Below are 17,423 nucleotides of genomic sequence, written 5' to 3' on the forward strand. Positions count from 1 at the left end.
TATAAGTCTATAATATATAACTAAACTATTATTGCACATAAATAAAGTTTAAAACATTTTTAAGAAACTTCATTTAAAATTAAATCAAAATGCAGAGCCCCCCCGGACTGGTGGCCAGGACCCAAGCTGGGTGCATGCCACTGAAAATCAGCTTGTGTACCACCTTTGGCACGCGTGCCATAGGTTGCCTAGCCCTGTTATAGGGACAGTGCCGATATTTGGGGCATTTTCTTCTATAGGTATCTATTACCACTCACCTTGTCCTGATTTTTCACACTTGCCATCTGGTCACCCTAAAATTATGTTTGTTTTTAAAGTTGAGGTGCTCACATGAGCTTGTATGTTCTTATGTTCTTAATACAAATCCGTGTTCTAAACCAGTAAAATGATCGCCCCGCCCCCACCCCCGTGGGAGAGTACAAATCCCAGCATGCAATGCTCTGCCAATGCAACTTCTACACCGCAGCATGCAATGCGCCTGGTGTTCTAAAAATACTACAAGCCCCAAAGTGCATTGTCCTAGCCCACTTCGCGCGCGTCGGCGCATTGCATGCAGGGATTCGTAGTCTTCGAAGCCTATGCTTCTTTCCTCCGCCTCCTCCCCTCTGTAACCGCTGCCTCAACGACCCGCGCACGCTCTGCGCCACGTCCGCTCTGACATCGCCCGAACAGCAGCGCGAGCCTGCCTGAGCCAATCAGCGGCTACAAAATCGCGTCGCTCGCGCGGCTCGCGAGAGCCGCCTTGAACTTTGACCTCGCCCCAAGCGCGAGCTGTGGCCGTCTCGGGGTCTGTTCCTTTCCCCTCCTCCCGCCTGAGCGAGGCCGCTCTCTCCCCCCAGTGTCACCAAGTGGCGATGAGCCTGGCCCCCCGGCGGCGCCCTCACTGATCCCTCTCCCTTCTCGCTCCGCGCCGCCCCCGGGGACACAGCCGCCGCCCCCAGCCAGCGCCGTCCCCCAGCAGCGGGCGAGGTGGAGCCGGCGAGGCCCAGACGACGCCCCCCACCGGGACCATCAACATGGCGAGCGCCTCCTACCACATCTCCAACCTGCTGGAGAAAATGACATCCAGCGACAAGGACTTCAGGTGAGCGCCGGCCCCGCGGAGCGCCAGGGCCCTTCCCCTCCCCGCGCAGGCCCCTTAGCTCGCCCCTGTCTACTGAGCCTGCTCTGCGCCTGGCAGCCGGGAGCCTCCTGCCAGGCTGCAGCTGCTCCTCTTATCTCAACCCGGGCCTGGCTGTTGTGCCACCGCGGCAGGAGGCCGATGACCCCGAGGCCTGTGACTCGTTGGCGGGGGCCCGGCTGTCAGAGCCGCGGCGGGTGCTGGCCAGGAGGGATGTGCGGTAGGAGCAACATTCCTCTGCCCCGCTGTCTGGCAGCATTGCGGTGAGCGGGGGTCTGGGCTCGGAGATAAATTGCCCTCCACCCCCGCCCCCTCTTGCCCCGAGTTTTCTGGCGCCCAATGAAAGTTTGGTCTAAGTTGCTTACTCCTTCTCGGTGTCTGTGAACTGGGGAGACGAGAGCTGAGTGCACTGTGCTCAGAGATCCTCCTGGGGTGGGGAGCCACAAAGGGCTGACCTCAGTAGTTGGTGACCTGCGTGCGATTTCAGTCCAGTAGCCCCTAGAAAGCCGAGCAAGGATTGAATGGCGTAGGGAGGCGATCCCACCAGGGCAGGGTTGAAGTTGATAGAGAAGCCTACTGGCCTTGTTGCACCTGCTCTGCGGGCAGAGGGTTTCTTGCTCCGAGGCCGACCATGAAAGTCCATGCTTAACGTTTTTGTAAGGGAAGCCTAATTGAAGATTATATCTGATGGAGGAGAAAGTGACTTAAAGTTTAGGATTTGTTACAGCAGAACTAGAATTGTGACAGGTGCACTCAAATAGCCATTTGCTAGTAATCATAGTTGTACATCTGCGTAGATTAAAGAAGTTGTGCATATAAACTTTGAATATCTGACAGTGAAATGACTATTTTCAGTATGACACTGGAATGACATAAATATTTTATTTGTTTCATTATAAATATATTGTAGAAAACAAAGTTGAGGTTTTGTCTCCGCACAGTTTTTTTTAAAATAAATATTTCTTGAACCAGCAGTGGGAGGCTAAATGTGTCAACTACTGAATGCATCAGGTTCAAAATAATTAAAAATGTTATTTGGGCATAAGCTTTTGTGGGTAAAACATCACACATCTGAAGAAGTGGGTTTTTTTACGCACGAAAGCTTATGCCCAAATAAATCTATTAGTCTTTAAGGTGCCACTGGACTCCTCATTGTTTTTGTGGATACAGACTATCACAGCTACCCCCCTGACAACTAAAAAAAATATTCCTTGCTTGTATTAAATAGCTTAGAAAATCAAAGTTAAATCTAATTTGCATCCTGTATTCATGGTACATTTGTATTTAACTCAAATGGACAATAGATTACTTATTTTTGTTAATAGAAATGTTCTGGTAAGGCTGATTACTGGTTCTCATGCACTGCCACAGTGGTACAATACTTAGTTTGCAATCACTGTGAGGGAATACATGCATCCAAATAAAGCTATTTCAAAGATCTTTATGTAATAAAGATGATAGGTGAGCTCTGGTTTTCTATTTACAATTCTTCTGTCGACCTAGCTGCTGTCTTTTAGAGAGGTGGATTAGCTATATGGATGGAAAAAACCCTTCTGTTGATTTAGGAAGCATCTGCCCTGTGGCATTACAGTGCCATAGCTGCGCTGCTGTAGCATAGACATACCCCTGGTCAATAGCTGCCTTCTCCATGTCCCTAATCTCTTCCTACTTTTCCATTTCCTTCACTCAGTTCCTGCCTTGGCCTTCTTCACCTTAAAGTTCACTCCTGGCAGGTCTTTCCCTGGTTCTGCAGGATCCCACTGACATATTTAGCAACTTGCCACATGCAGCTTGAAGAAACTTTTTCAAGGATACTTTCTAAAATAAAGATTTGTAGCTACTCTTCCATTGGTTTTATGTTTATAAAAGTTTGCTTTTACAAAATCTGTTTGCAGTAGTTAAAAGTGTTGTTTTAAACCTTGATAGATTTCGTCTTCACTCTTCTTTTTAATTCCATTTTGGATAGTTATTCAGACCTTTACTTTAACATAGTGTGTAAACAGTAGAAGTAAATTACATTTGTGATTGCCTTTGTTCTTGAGGAGAGATTACAAGATAATGAAAGATTATTTGCTGCTGTTAGAAATGTTGTAAGAAGCTTTTCATGTATCATTTTGTTATATTATGAGACTATAAGTAATCAAAACTGGTGCTTTTTACCCCAAAATAGTGGTAGCATTAAATGTTAATACTAAATTTGATCATGCATGACTGAAACTGATGAGCTTGGGTTGTTTGTAGCTCATTGTGAATAGTCCATATCTGTTTAGCTTTAATGGTTTGGATGTCCTTTTGGATAGGTTTATGGCTACAAATGACTTGATGACTGAACTACAGAAGGATTCCATCAAGTTGGATGATGACAGTGAAAGGAAGGTTGTGAAGATGATTCTGAAGTTATTGGAAGATAAGAATGGCGAGGTGCAAAACTTGGCTGTCAAATGGTACGTGTTCTTTCTGCAGTATAAACAATTGTCTAATCTTTGAACAATAACTGACTTTTCTAATTTAATTGCTCAAATTAAGTTGCATAGCAATATTCCTCTTAAATTTAACATCTTTTCAAGAGACCCTCTTAAGTGATTTGCCTTAATCCTAGTCTTACAGAGCTTTTTGGTTTGTCAGTGATCCAAATTATGATCCAGAGATTGCAAATAGTTTGCATAGCACTTGCTGGTGGTCTGTGGAGAGCTAGCTGGTTCAATGGTGATGGCTCTCCTAATTTTCAGTTGCTAAATATTACTAAAAGAAGCTTAGACCACCTATTCCCTTTCCATGTTAAAAATGCTGCAGTTGCATTGGGATGTTTGGTCAGTGGGAAGGTTCAAACTGCAGTTGGAATTTGGGGAGGTGAAGTATGGTATTATGAAAAGTTCTAAATAGAAACCTGAACACTGACAAATGACTTGGTTTGGCTATCAAAACACACAGTTAATAGATTCAAAACTTAAAACATTTCAGGCTAAGGCTTGGATAATGCATGGAAGAGTAGGAGAATAGTAGCAGGAGCTCACTTGGTCTGGCTTTAGGTGCCTCCATTGCCTCAGTCTCCCTTTTCTCCCCCAAATTAAGGAGACTTCACATTGTGGGTGTTTTCTCATTAATTCTCCCTCCCCTTTTTGAAGTTGGGTTTATTAACATAGATTTCAAAACAACTTACATTTTCCACCCAGCCCTTTTTAGTTGGCTCCTGTTTCCTTCAGGCTTACACTCCTCAGGCCTGTTAAGGAGTGAGTCTGTGAAGTAGCTCACACAGTCTTTCTGCTCCTTTAACTCTTTCTTCTAACTGAATCCAGGTTGTCTTTATCTTCCAACTGGCTTGGTTCCTAGTCACATGCTTGTATCATGTGACTCCTGTACTGAGTGGTAAACTTATTACAGGTGAGGCTGAACCCAGGACACCCTGAAGCAGCCAGTTTCCTCTGTGACCAGAGTGTTTGGCTAGTTTGTTTGAGCTTGATCTTCTTTAGGCTTTGTCAGCCTTAGTTTGAACAAGGCAGAAAATATAATGCATACATGAAACTTTCATCACTGCCAGAATATTTAAGAAATATTCATCAGTTGTGATTTTTAAAATTAGGCAGGCCAAAACAATGGAAAATGTACTGTAGGCAACAGTGGAGGGAACGTGAACTTTGTCTCAGACATATGATTTGATTATTATACTAACACCATTGTCAATATTCATTTCACTGTGGCCCACAGAAACAGCAATTCTAGGTTAGCATGTCACGTAGTATTGCTGCTTTCTTCAAGGGAACAAAGAGGTTGCCCTTTTTTTGGCTGAATTTTAAACTTCTGAAATATTTAATTTATCCCTGGTAGCTGAAGCTGTACCCTCTTCTAGTAGAGTTTGCACATTGTCTTTGTGACCAGATTTGACAACTGCAGAAAGAAAATAGCCTCAGAATTTGAAACACAAATAGTTTATGGGAGTTTGGTTGAGGCCTGGAAATAAGCTAGTGTGGAAACAAAAATGGAAAACCACCTGCATATTGTGTACATTTTCAACACTTTGGCTATAATTTCCAAACCTCGATGCCTAGAATTAGGGATTAGGAATCTGATTTTAGTTTCATACATTTGAAAATTGCAGCCTTAATTTGTGTTAATGAGCATTGTTGGTGCAGTAGAAGGCAATCTTTTAGGAAAAGGACAGGATGTGAAGCTATAATGGTTTAAATTGTGTACCGCATGATGGAAGTAGCTTTTTCCGGGCATCTTCTTACGTTTTCCATTAACTGGTACACCAGCATTGGTAGCAGCCATATAAAACTGATCTTGATCCCATTTTTCTAGCCAGTTGTTTTTGTTAGAAAAGGGAAGAAAAGTGCTTAGACACAATGGTGGTACAAAATTAATGTTCATACCAAAAGTGTCTGTTTCTAAACTGCTTTAGGAATGCGTATGTGTGTGCTCAAATGCGGGAAATGCCTGTTACATTTAAAAACAAGTGGTGATGGTTAAATAGAAGGATGCAGGCATAAACCTTGAGCAGGGGAAGACTTGAGCATAAATTGAAAGGGAAAAATAGAGATGTAAGTACATGTAAACCAAAGGTAATGTACAGTAACTAAAAGGCTCAAATGAAATCTCCCCTTTTCCTACTCTTTCAAATCCTGGACATATTAAACACAAGGATTGTGGAGGGACCTGCTTCAGTAAACCTGCATATCTAGTGTTTAGCAGGCTGACTTTTTACGTTCTCATTCTTTCTTAAAGGATTGAACACAATGAAATATTAAATCATTAAGATACTGCTTATTTCTTGCATTTTTACTGTAGCAGCACTTGCAGACAGTGAATGGAAGAAAATTTCTGCTCATGTCTTACCTTATATTCATTGTTTCACATATGCAAATAAAATTGTAATATTATGGTAACTGGTTTATGTTGGAAAGTCTTACTGAATTTACTCTTCAGACATCTTCAGAGGTGAAATGGAAACAAGAATGATGTAGCCAACTTTGACATCCACAGGATCAAGCAGAGTGTTAGCAGCAGTTTGTGTTTCAGATAAAGCAATTTTACAGATGTCTTTGGACCTCAGTGTTGATGCAGATGGTTTTAGCAGGTTGAGGAATTTAAGTAAATCATTGTACTGACCAAATAGTTCACATTACTGCTGGTGTGAGTGAGACACTACCTGCATAATATCTCTTGGAATATTGGCAGTCGTTGCACAGTTTGGGCGTAGTTACCAACCTTCCCTTTTTAAGAGCTTCAGCCTGTTCAATTGGCATTATGCTTGCAGATGGAGGCAGGAAAGAAGTTATAAACTCTTATGATATCATTTCCCGTTAAAGGGGGCTCTCTAGCATGTCCTGCTCGGTGGTTTTTTTGTCTCTTACCAGATCGAGGCCCCATTCTTTTGGAGGGTAGGCACAACTTAATATTTTTAACTTTTTGTGTTGGTTACTTGTCTGCTCAGTCCTTTCTTTTCTTCCTAGATTAGATAGTTTTAGGTATGTCACAGTGCAGTTTCTTTTTTTATTCTTCTTCTGCCCCTCAGATCTGTAAAGAAATACAGCACCAGAATGGTATCTTGTTTGCTGGAATCTCCCCACCAGAACTGGTTCTTCAGGTTGTGGTATCTCACTGTTGGGGTAAATATGCTCCTGGATTTCATGGCAGTACATTATGGAAGAGTAATCCATTGGCCAACAACCAAAGGACATTTTATGCTCAGCAGTCACTGTGTTGGCTCTATAATAGGTTCAGTGGCTCTAGGAGGGAGTGGCATGCTTTTCTGAAAGGACCTCTTTCAGATGTGATAGTTGCCATTTTTTCAAAGCTGCTTGGTGCAGGGACGGATTAGGGTTTTGTGGGGACCTCTCCCCAACCCTTCCACCTACAGTCATTCTCCCCGCCACCGGTGCTCCTGTTCGGGAGTGGGTTGGGGTACGGGGACTCACCCTCTCTCACCCTCTCCACGTGGCCTGGGCAAGCCCCCGCACCCCAACCCTGCTCCCTGACTACAGCGCAGGCCAGAGCAGGGCAAGCACCTGTGCCCTGACCCCGCTCCCCGGCTGGGGTGCCATGTGGGCGGAGTGGGTCAGGGCATGGGGGTTCCTATTTTTGCCGGGGCCCCTGGGGTTGGACCTCATTGACCCAGTGGCTAATCTGCCACTGGCTTGTTGTACTTCTCGAGGAAGGATGTGTGACCATATTGTCTGTCATTATTTGCATTACAGTAGTGCCTAAAGGATAAGAACCATTTGTGTTGGTGTTTCTTGTGTAGCTGTCCTTATTATAGCTTTGCTGCTGCTTTGTGCTTAAAGTATGTCCTGTTTTAGCTCACTCTACTGATTCATATGCCCTTCTGGTCTCTGTAGATCCTGCAGGAACAACTTGCTGGGTTGCTTTTCAAAGGTGGTGTTCTTCCAAATCCCTCCTCCTCTGTAGCTTTGATCCTGTGTACATAGCCAAGTGCTTAAGCGAGCCTTTGTCTCTTGAGACTGACTTTTATTGTGTCTCTCAGGGTGGAGAAGAGGAGCTTTCCTTTCCAGGTAGATCAATAGCCTTATGTGGACACAGTAGATATAAATGATAGTGTCACTAATAACCCTGAAGAGAGGAGAATCTCTTGAGACTTCTGAAGTTAAGGTATCTCTTCTATTACACTTAGAATCTAAAACACCTCTGGAATTTACAGAGGCCTATTTCTGGCTAAACATAAAAGCGACTCTTATGTGCAGGGCTCCAAGTTTTCCCCCTGTTCACTATTCTATTCAGAACACTTTGAATAGGAAATTAACTCTTTTGATTAAGAAACAAAACTCCTTTAAATGCTTCAAGCAGCTTTTTTCCACCTCAAAGTACACATTATTACAGTTCTTATACTGCTCAGGTGGATGCTAATATTTTGGGGCTGGTTGAATAAATGTCAAACTCTGAAGAAAGTTTACAAGTGTTTTGGGGGCTCCTTCCAAGACAGTTGTCTGTACAACCCAATTCCGGGTAAAATGTGGCTACAAAAATTGGCTTCTGGGAAATATTCCTTCTTTCAGGTTAGCCCATTTCTGCGCTTATCTGTCTTTTCTGTATCATCTATGGTGTAATTAAAATTCCTTTCTGCAGCTTCTCTTTTTGTTATAGCCCCACAGGCCCTACAGTTGTTTGAGCAACCTTTCATCTGCACTTGTTTTAATAGAGTTCCCCTACAAGGCAAAAATGTCATCTTAGGGTATGTCTACACTGTAGTTGGAACCTGTGGCTGGCCCAAGCCAGCTGACTCAGGCTTGCGGGGCTTGGGCTAAGGAGCTATTTAATTCTGGTGTTGACCATCAGGCTGGAGCCCAGACTCTAGGATCCTGCAAGATGGGAGGATCCCAGAGCTCCGGCTGCTGCCTGAGCCCAAACATCTACTGCAGTAAACAGCCCCTTCACCTGAGACCTGCAAACCCAAGTCAGTTGGCACAGGCCAGCCATGGGTGTTTTAATTGCAATGTAGACATAAACTTGGGCATCCCTAAGGGTATTTTATGAAATATTTTTAAGAATAACTTGATGGTCACCTCCCAGAGGTTAAGTCCTTGAAGTATGGTAACTCTTGGACAAAGTGTTGATGGATGATCTGTTTTTCAGGGCTGAACCTACAGACCAGGAAGAAAAGAACTCTTTGTCTCTCCTCCGCCCAAACCCAGTTATTTTCAGAATGAGGCTATTCTGGCTTCTCCATGTAAAGGGAGAAGAGTGGCTGTAAGACTCTGATATGTAGTCACATGTAAGAATGAAATTTAGGACCCTGTGCGGATACAAATTTATATCCGTGGATATAAATCGGTATCTGCGGAACTGCACGGCTCTCCTGGGAACTGCAGCGGCGAAAGGAGTAGAACATGGGGCTGCCACTCCCGGGAGAACAGCACCCCATGCCGGCAGCTCCTCCTGTGTGGCTGCACCGCCTCATGCCTCAACCCCATCCCTTCCATGCAGATTTTTGCGTGACTGCATCTCCTGTCTGGGGTCTGCACGGCCATGCTGGAGGACAGGGCTTGGATAGGTATAGCTGTGCTGGAGGAGCTGCCGGAGCGGGGCATTGGCTCATGGGAGCGGCGGCCCCATGTTCTACTCCTTTCGCCCCTGTGGTACCTGGGAGAGCCCTGCGGTTCCATGGATCGATCGATCGATCTATCTATCCGTGCAGGGATCTGCTTATCTTGTCTTAATTTTGCTGTTTTTGTCATAATACCCCCAGCAAGGCTAGTACTTTCCCTCCCTCACTATTCCAAAGGATCTGCTCAGAGGAAGGCCATGAAGGAAATACAGGAGCATCCTTTAAAGCTCAGAATAGTGTCTGATGTCTTCTCTCGCAAAGCAGGCTCATGTTTGTTTCTAAATTACTTTCATATGAGATGCGCTCAGTTGGCAGGAAAATGCCAGCACTGCAGATTCAGCCTGAGATCTGAATGTCAGACTGGGATCTTTACTTGTTGCACACAACAGTACCAGTTAAAAGGTTCTGCAGGACAGTTTGTGCCTTCCTTTATACACATGCAACCCTATTATGTTATGTTATACAGATATAATTGATAGAACATTAATTAACAATTGCATTGATACAGCTGGAATAAAATACAGCTTACCTGAGTTGTGTTGACTCTGCAGAGCAGACATGAGTGTAAATGCAGTAAACTCTTATCATTATTAATGAAATCAACAGGTAGAACTCTGACAATGCACCCCCCAAAAAATCTGATTATGATATGTTTTGCACAGTCACTTTTTGGAGCACAACAGGACATGGAACATCTTTGGTGTCTTTTTGTATGGCAGTCCTTCATTTACAACATTCATGTTGTCAATCAAGAAGTGTTTTACATGCTGCCGACTTGCAAAATACGATGATAAATTCTTGTTTGTTATTTTGTTGGCACTGTAGCTTAGGCCTCTTCTTTTCAGTCTGACTTGGCATCCTGTACTTCTCATAAAGGTGGCAACAAGTCTGGCTATGGCTCTGTCCATCAGTGCCTAAACAATTGCTTGGCGTAGATGAGAGGATACCTGGCAGTGAGAAGGGTGCTGTTTTCTTGAAATCTCACAGCTGGGTGATATATTAAGCCAAGAGTTCTTTTCCCATCTCTGCAATTAATCCACATTGTGGGTAAGCTCATTAAGTTGACAAAGTGTTCCTTCTGTTCCTCAGTGAACTAAGTCATTACCTTGAGCCTGCCAATTTTGTTGCAATTAGATATCTTTGCATCCTAAGCCCAAGGATATTGAGTCTGGGTCTAACGCTTTGGCATTTTTTCATTACCGGCATGTCCAGTTATGTATACGTAAAGCTTGGATTGTGGTGACCAATAGTTATCTAGTGGCCTGGCTCTTTGTCCAGCATCCTTCTTTAAATTCTTTGAAGTGATGGTGGCAGGCCGAAACTATCCAGTAAGGTTGATCTGAAATTTTTCATGGTTAAATAACAATTATGATGGGCTCTTAACATATTGGGGAGCCCGGTTTATTCACAAAACAGCACTGAACAGTCTGTATGTGACAAAGAAGACTCTTCAGAAAAATTCATTCATGGTCTCCATTTGCTGGGACTGAGACCACTATAACAAACCAGATTTCACATATCTTGTGTGGTCTCTGATTCCACATGTTTTTGAGGAAGCAGGTTGAAATGGCAACTTTCATACTAATAAAAATGTCAATTTTTAAATCTTATTTAAATATAATCATGTCATATTGTCATAGCAACAAAAAACACCTACTTTTGCTTATGATTAAGGCTACAATTTTGTCATGGATATTTTTATTAAAAGTCATGGATGGGTCATGGGCAAGGACCAAAAGTTCACAAAAGCCTTGACCTGTCCCTGACTTTTACAAAAAATATCCCTGACAAAATGGGGAGGGAGGAGATTCTAGTGCCCTGCCTCACTGCATGCAGTGGCAGAGAGCTGGGGAACCTCCCACCCTGACCAATGGCTGGGAGCTGGGAGGGACCCCCACCCTGGGGCCAGGATTTTTGTGGGGGAGGTGGGATCCCCCACTGCCCTGCAGGGCTGGGAGCAGGGGGGCTGTCCCCTGCCGCCTGCAAGACTGGAAACAGCGGGTCTCCCACTGCCCATGGCAGCTGAGGAGGTGCAGGGCCCCAGTGTCACAGAGGCCATGGAACTCACAGAATCCGTGACTTCCGCGTCCTCTGTGACATACTCACAACCTTACCTATGAATGGCTTGTCTTCCCTTCTGTTGGTCGTAGATCTGGCTATGATGATGCATGCTTTTGTAACTTCTAGGCTTGATTATTTATAATTAAATGCTTGTCTACATGAGGATGTTATATTGGATTAGTTTGTTTGCTCTGAGTGCAGCAAATTAACGATATTGATTTGAAGTACATCCACACTTCTTTGTTATACTGACTTAAGGTACTTTCCTGGTTTATCATTGTGTCCACAAACCTCTGCGTTTGTTCTGATTATCTGCTTAGAATGCTGCACCATTGTGGTGCAGTATTCTGCTGATCAGGTCTGTGCACTGGGATTTTTCTTGCAGTACATGATGGAATGCCTACCAGAACCTGCAGGAAATATGGGGCATAGGGTCAATATAACAAATTTATTATTCCTCTCCTGGCATCCCATCATCTAACTATTTTGCCAACGTCATTTTTGAACTGTTATCAGGCAGCAGGGAAGATGCAATGCTGATCACTGTGATCATGAGTCATTAATAGAAACAGGATGATGCATCACTATTGGCAGTCATGCAGCTGGATGTATTTGGCTTGGCATCTTTGAAGGGCTTTGAATGATGTGATATGGCTACAGGTGGAGGAGAAACAGGAAGATGAAATTGAGCAGGGCATTTATTCTGAGCAGCTTTACTCAGTGGAACACCACTTCTGGGCTTGTCCAACTCACACAGTCTGGTCAGACAGGCTAGTGATGAAGAACTAGGACATGCAACAGTTGCTGCAGAATTTCAAGATGTGGAAGACTGCTTTTGCTAGGGATCTGTGTGGAACTCACTCTGGAGCTGCAGCAGCAGAACATCAACATAAGAATTTCCCTCAGCATCTGGAAGCTCACCACCCTCAATTGCTACTCATCAGTACCTAACCAGTTTAGTGTTGGTAGATCAGCTGCTAGGGATGTTGTCATGATGGTTTCCAGGGCTATTAAGAGCGTTGCCAAGTCATAAAGCTTGGGCAATACACAGGTGATTGATGGTTTTTCACAGAAAGTGTTCCTGAACTCTGTAGTGGCTATTGGTGGGCCCCACATGCCTAATCTTTCCACACATATCCCTCTCCCCAACATCAAGCTGAACACCTTAAGAAGGGCTATTTCTCCATGGTCCTGCCAGGCCTGGTTGCTCACTGTGGAAGGTTCACCAGTATTAATGTGCGTGTATACCCCAAATTAAGAAACACAGTAAAAGAACTAAAAAAGAGCCACCGTGGCTTAACAGGCATGTAAAAGAAGGAGTGAGAGAGAAAAAGACTTCCTTTAAAAAGTGGAAGTCAAATCCTAGTGAGGTAAATAGAAAGGAGCATAAACACTGCCAAATTAAGTGTAAAAATGTAATAAGAAAAGCCAAAGAGCAGTTTGAAGAAAGGCTAACCAAAAACTCTGAAGGTAATAACAAAATGTTTTTTAAGTACATCAGAAGCAGGAAGCTTGCTAAACAACCAGTGGGGCCCCTGGATGATCGAGATACAAAAGGAGCGCTTAAAGATGATAAAGCTATTGCGGAGAAACTAAAAAGATTCTTTGCATCAGTCTTCACGGCAGAGGATGTTGGGGAGATTCCCAATCCTGAGCCTGCTTTTGTAGGTGACAAATCTGAGGAACTGTCACAGATTGAAGTGTCCCTAGAGGAGGTTTTGGAATTAATTGATAAATTTAACATTAACAAATCACTGGGACTGGATGGCATTCACCCAAGAGTTCTGGAAGAACTCAAATATGAAGTTGCGGACCTATTAACTATGGTTTGTAATCTGTCCTTTAAATCGGCCTCTGTACCCAACAACTGGAAGATAGCTAATGTAACACCAATATTTAAAAAGGGCTCTAGAGGTGATCCCGGCAATTACAGACTGGTAAGTCTAACGTTGGTACCGGGCAAATTAGTCGAAACAATAATAAAGAATAAAATTGTCAGACACATAGAAGAACATAAATTGTTGGGCAAAAGTCAACATGGTTTCTGTAAAGGGAAATTGTGTCTTACTAATCTATTAGAGTTCTTTGAACGGGTCAACAAACATGTGGACAAGGGGGATCTAGTGGACATAGTATACTTAGATTTCCAGAAAGCTTTTGACAAGGTCCATCACCAAAGGCTCTTACGTAAATTAAGTTGTCATGGGATAAGAGGGAAGGTCTTTTCATGGATTGAGATCTGGTTAAAAGACAAGGAACAAAGGGTAGGAATTAATGGTAAATTCTCAGAATGGAGAGAGGTAACTAGTGGTATTCCCCAAGGGTCAGTCCTAGGACCAGTCCTAGTCAACTTATTCATAAATGATCTGGAGAAGGGGGTAAAAAGTGAGGTGGCAAAGTTTGCAGATGACACTAAACTGCTCAAGATAGTTAAGACCAAAGCAGACTGTGAAGAACTTCAAAAAGATCTCACAAAACGAAGTGATTGTGCAACAACATGGCAAATGAAATTTAATGTGGATAAATGTAAAGTAAGGCACACTGGAAAAAAAATAACTCCAACTGTACATAAAATATGATGGGGTCTAATCTAGCTACAACAAATCAGGAAAAAGATCTTGGTGTCTTCGTGGATAGTTCTCTGAAGATGTCCACGCAGTGTGCAGAGGCGGTCAAAAAAGCAAACAGGATGTTAAGAATCATAAAAAAGGGGATAGAGAATAAGACTGAGAATATATTATTGCCCTTATATAAATCGATGGTATGCCCACATCTTGAATACTGAGTACAGATTTGGTCTCTTCATCTCAAAAAAGATATATTGGCACTAGAAAAGATTCAGAAAAGGGCAACTAAAATGATTAGGGGTTTGGAACGAGTCCCATATGAGGAGAGATTAAAGAGGCTAGGACTTTTCAGCTTGGAAAAGAAGAGACTAAGGGGGGATATGATAGAGGTATATAAAATCATGATTGATGTGGAGAAAGTGGATAAGGAAAAGTTATTTACTTATTCCCATAATACAAGAACTAGGGGTCACGAAATGAAATAAATAGGCAGCAAGTTTAAAACAAATAAAAGGAAGTTTTTCTTCACACTGCACAGTCAAGTTGTGGAACTCCTTACCTGAGGAGGTTGTGAAGACTGGGACTATAACAGCGTTTAAAAGAGAACTGGATAAATTCATGGAGGTTAAGTCCATTAATGGCTATTAGCCAGGATGGGGTAAGGAATGGTGTCCCTACCCTCTGTTTGTCGGAGGGTGGAGATGGATGGCAGGAGAGAGATCACTTGATCATTACCTGTTAGATTCACTCCCTCTGGGGCACCTGGCATTGGCCACTGTCAGTAGACAGGATACTGGGCTAGATGGACCTTTGGTCTGACCCAGTACAGCTGTTCGTATGTTCTTATCTGGAAAGAGACACAATGACAGGATCTTCAGAAACTCAGGCCTGTTCGCTGGAAATAATCAAGGGAATTTTTGCTTCCCAAACCACTTTGGACATTAAAAGAGTTATTCCTCCTTTGATTCTGGGAGACCCAGCTTACCCTCTGTTTTCCCTTGCTTATGAAATGTTTCATTGGACACTTGACCAGAGGAAAGGAGTGGATTAACTATATCCTGAGTAGTTCCAGGATGGCAGTGGAGAGTGTATGTTTGGAAGGAAAGGTAGTGGTGCCTCATGACAAGTTTAGAGGTTTATCATCATAATGTGACTCATGTGATAAGTGCTTGCTGTATTTCTCATATCTGTGAGAGGAAGCGAGAGAACCTGAACAGTGGTGGGTGGAAGCAGGAGGTGGACAGACTTCTTGTACGTTATGGGCAGCTGGAGAGTGTGTCTTAGAAAAATGTCCCAAGCAGTCAGGAATGCATTGTGTTCTTATTTGGGACCAGGGGTTAGCTGTGGGTAATTAATGTACTGCAACCAAGGAAATGACCGAAATGTTTGTGTGTTGGTTTTATAAAGAATTAATTCTGTTGGGGGATGTTCCTCAATGAAAATTTTCAGTTGAGTTATATTAACTTTTTTTCTAAACAAATTACAGGAATATCATATAAACTTAAGATCCATGAAATGATCTGTAATTAGGTTAATTAAAATGGATGTCCCAGTATAGTATTATCACTAGGCTTACCAGTACAGTGCAAAGTTGGGGTGCAATGCTTGACCTTTGTAGCTCATTACAGCTCTTCACCTCAGCATTGTCTGCATCATGTCCCTTTCCAGGACAATGAGGTTCCTTTCTAGTCTTTGTGATTGCTCCAGGAAACCATTTCACCAGCCTTCTGCCTTCATGTGTCTGTTAGGATGCAATCAGTAGTTCCTTGAACATTTCCTCTTGTCATCTTCTCCCCCTACTCCCCCCCCAACGTTTGTCAGCCCCTCAGCCAAGCAGGTGGAGAGACACTTCTACCTTGCACTCAGTATGGTGGCAGACAGCTATTACTTGGAGAAAAAGTAGTTTAAATCCTCCTATACCATTGTATTGTAATATAGCACATAATACTGGTGGAACTCCACTCTGCATTATCATCAGGCTGGTTGCTTGTAGAGCTCTCCTCCACAGCAGTTTCAGTCTGACTATCTACAGGGGTTCTTGTGTAATCTCTGAATCTGCTGTGTCATAATTCTTCTGGACAGCCAAGAACCCTTTCTGATTGGGCTCAATGGTACATGTGAGGTCAAGGGAACTTTCTGTGATATCTTTGTTGCACTCTGTATTGTCTAGAGTGCTTTGTGGAGAACTGTCCACCATATCAGTCTAGGATGCAACCACTATCCAGTCAAAAGGAGAGCTCTTTCCATCAGCTCAAAGCTGAATTTCAAAGAAGGATACAAGAAATTAAAAACAAATGGTGGGAGGACAAAGCAAAAGAAATCTAAATATTTGCTGACAGATATGATATGCAGAGCTTTTTTTGTGAGACAGAGACCCTGTACAGGCCAAGCTTATGTAACCTCACATCTTTGAGATCTGAAGATGGTAGTACCCTTCTTAAAAATAACAGATAAATCAAAGAACACTGGAAGGAACACTACCAAAAGTTTCTACATCGAAAATTCACTGTGACTGGCGACACCATCGACTCCATTCCTCAGCACCCAATCTGGGAAACTCTTGCCAACCCACCAACACCTGAGGAGGTCTGCAAAGCAATTAAACAAATGAACAATAAAGCACCAGGCCCTGATGGCATACCACCTGAAGTATTGAAAGTGGGGGGAGAAACATTGACTAACAAGCTTCACTTGTTGCTTCTCAAAATCTGGCGCACCAAAGAAATCCCTGCTCACTTAAGAAATGCTAACATCATCACCCTTTTCAAAAAGGGAGACAGGGCCGACTGTGGCAACTATGGAGGCATTGTCCTCCTCTCCATCGCTGGGAAGATTCTTGCTAGACTCTTACTGAATTGCCTGCTCCCTCTTGCAGAGGAAGTACTTCCAGAGTCCCAGTGTGGCTTCAGAACATCACAGGGCACCACCAATGTGACATTTTTCCTGGATCTGCCTGGCTGCGAAAATCAGGAACAACACCAAGAGCTGTATATGGCCTTTATCGATCTGACCAAAGCCTTCGACTCTGTCAACTGCAAGGCTCTGTGGAAAATCATGTCAAAGTTTGGCTGCCTAAGCAAATTTATCACCATTGTAAGACTCCTCCAGGCCAGACGACTGCCTCCATCCTGTGCAGTGACTCTACCTCTGTGCCCTTTGTCATTCGAACTGGTATAAAACAAGGTTATGTACTGGCACCCACCCTTTTCTCCATTTTCTTAGTAGCTATGAAAACATTAACCCAAGACTGTCTGCCACAGGGCATTGGCATCCAATATCGGATTAACAGCAACGTCTTCAACCTTTTTCATGTCTGTGCCAGAACTAAAGTAATTTTGGCAACAATAACTGAACGCCAGTATGCAGATGATTGTGCTGTAGTTGCACACTCAAAGGAGGATCTACAAACAGCCCTTAATTGCTTCCCAGAAGCTTACAGAAGCCTAGGTCTAACTCTGAACATCAGGAAAACAAAAGTTCTCTACCAGTCAGTCCCCAGTCAATCAGGAGACCCAGCAAGGAAGATCTACATTTTCCAGTTCAGTTCTTCTTTATCAATGTAGAATACTTTGCCTGTCTTGGCTGCCATCTCTCACAGAGGGCAGACATAGATGTT

At 43.3% G+C, this 17,423-nt stretch overlaps 1 protein-coding gene across 1 annotated transcript in view; it reads left to right on the forward strand.

Annotated features, from left to right (window-relative positions):
* Positions 1-670: 670 nt before the first annotated feature.
* CAND1 (cullin associated and neddylation dissociated 1) overlaps positions 671-17,423 on the forward strand; it is a 49,174-nt gene continuing 32,421 nt past the window's right edge. Inside the window, exons 1-2 of the mRNA XM_050923192.1 lie at positions 671-1,084; positions 3,421-3,564. Coding sequence (XP_050779149.1) covers positions 1,017-1,084; positions 3,421-3,564 — 212 coding nt within the window. The 5' untranslated portion in view covers positions 671-1,016. The remainder of the gene's footprint in view (positions 1,085-3,420; positions 3,565-17,423) is intronic.

This window comes from Gopherus flavomarginatus, chromosome 1, assembly GCF_025201925.1.
Source record: "Gopherus flavomarginatus isolate rGopFla2 chromosome 1, rGopFla2.mat.asm, whole genome shotgun sequence".
NCBI classification, from domain to species: domain Eukaryota; kingdom Metazoa; phylum Chordata; order Testudines; family Testudinidae; genus Gopherus; species Gopherus flavomarginatus.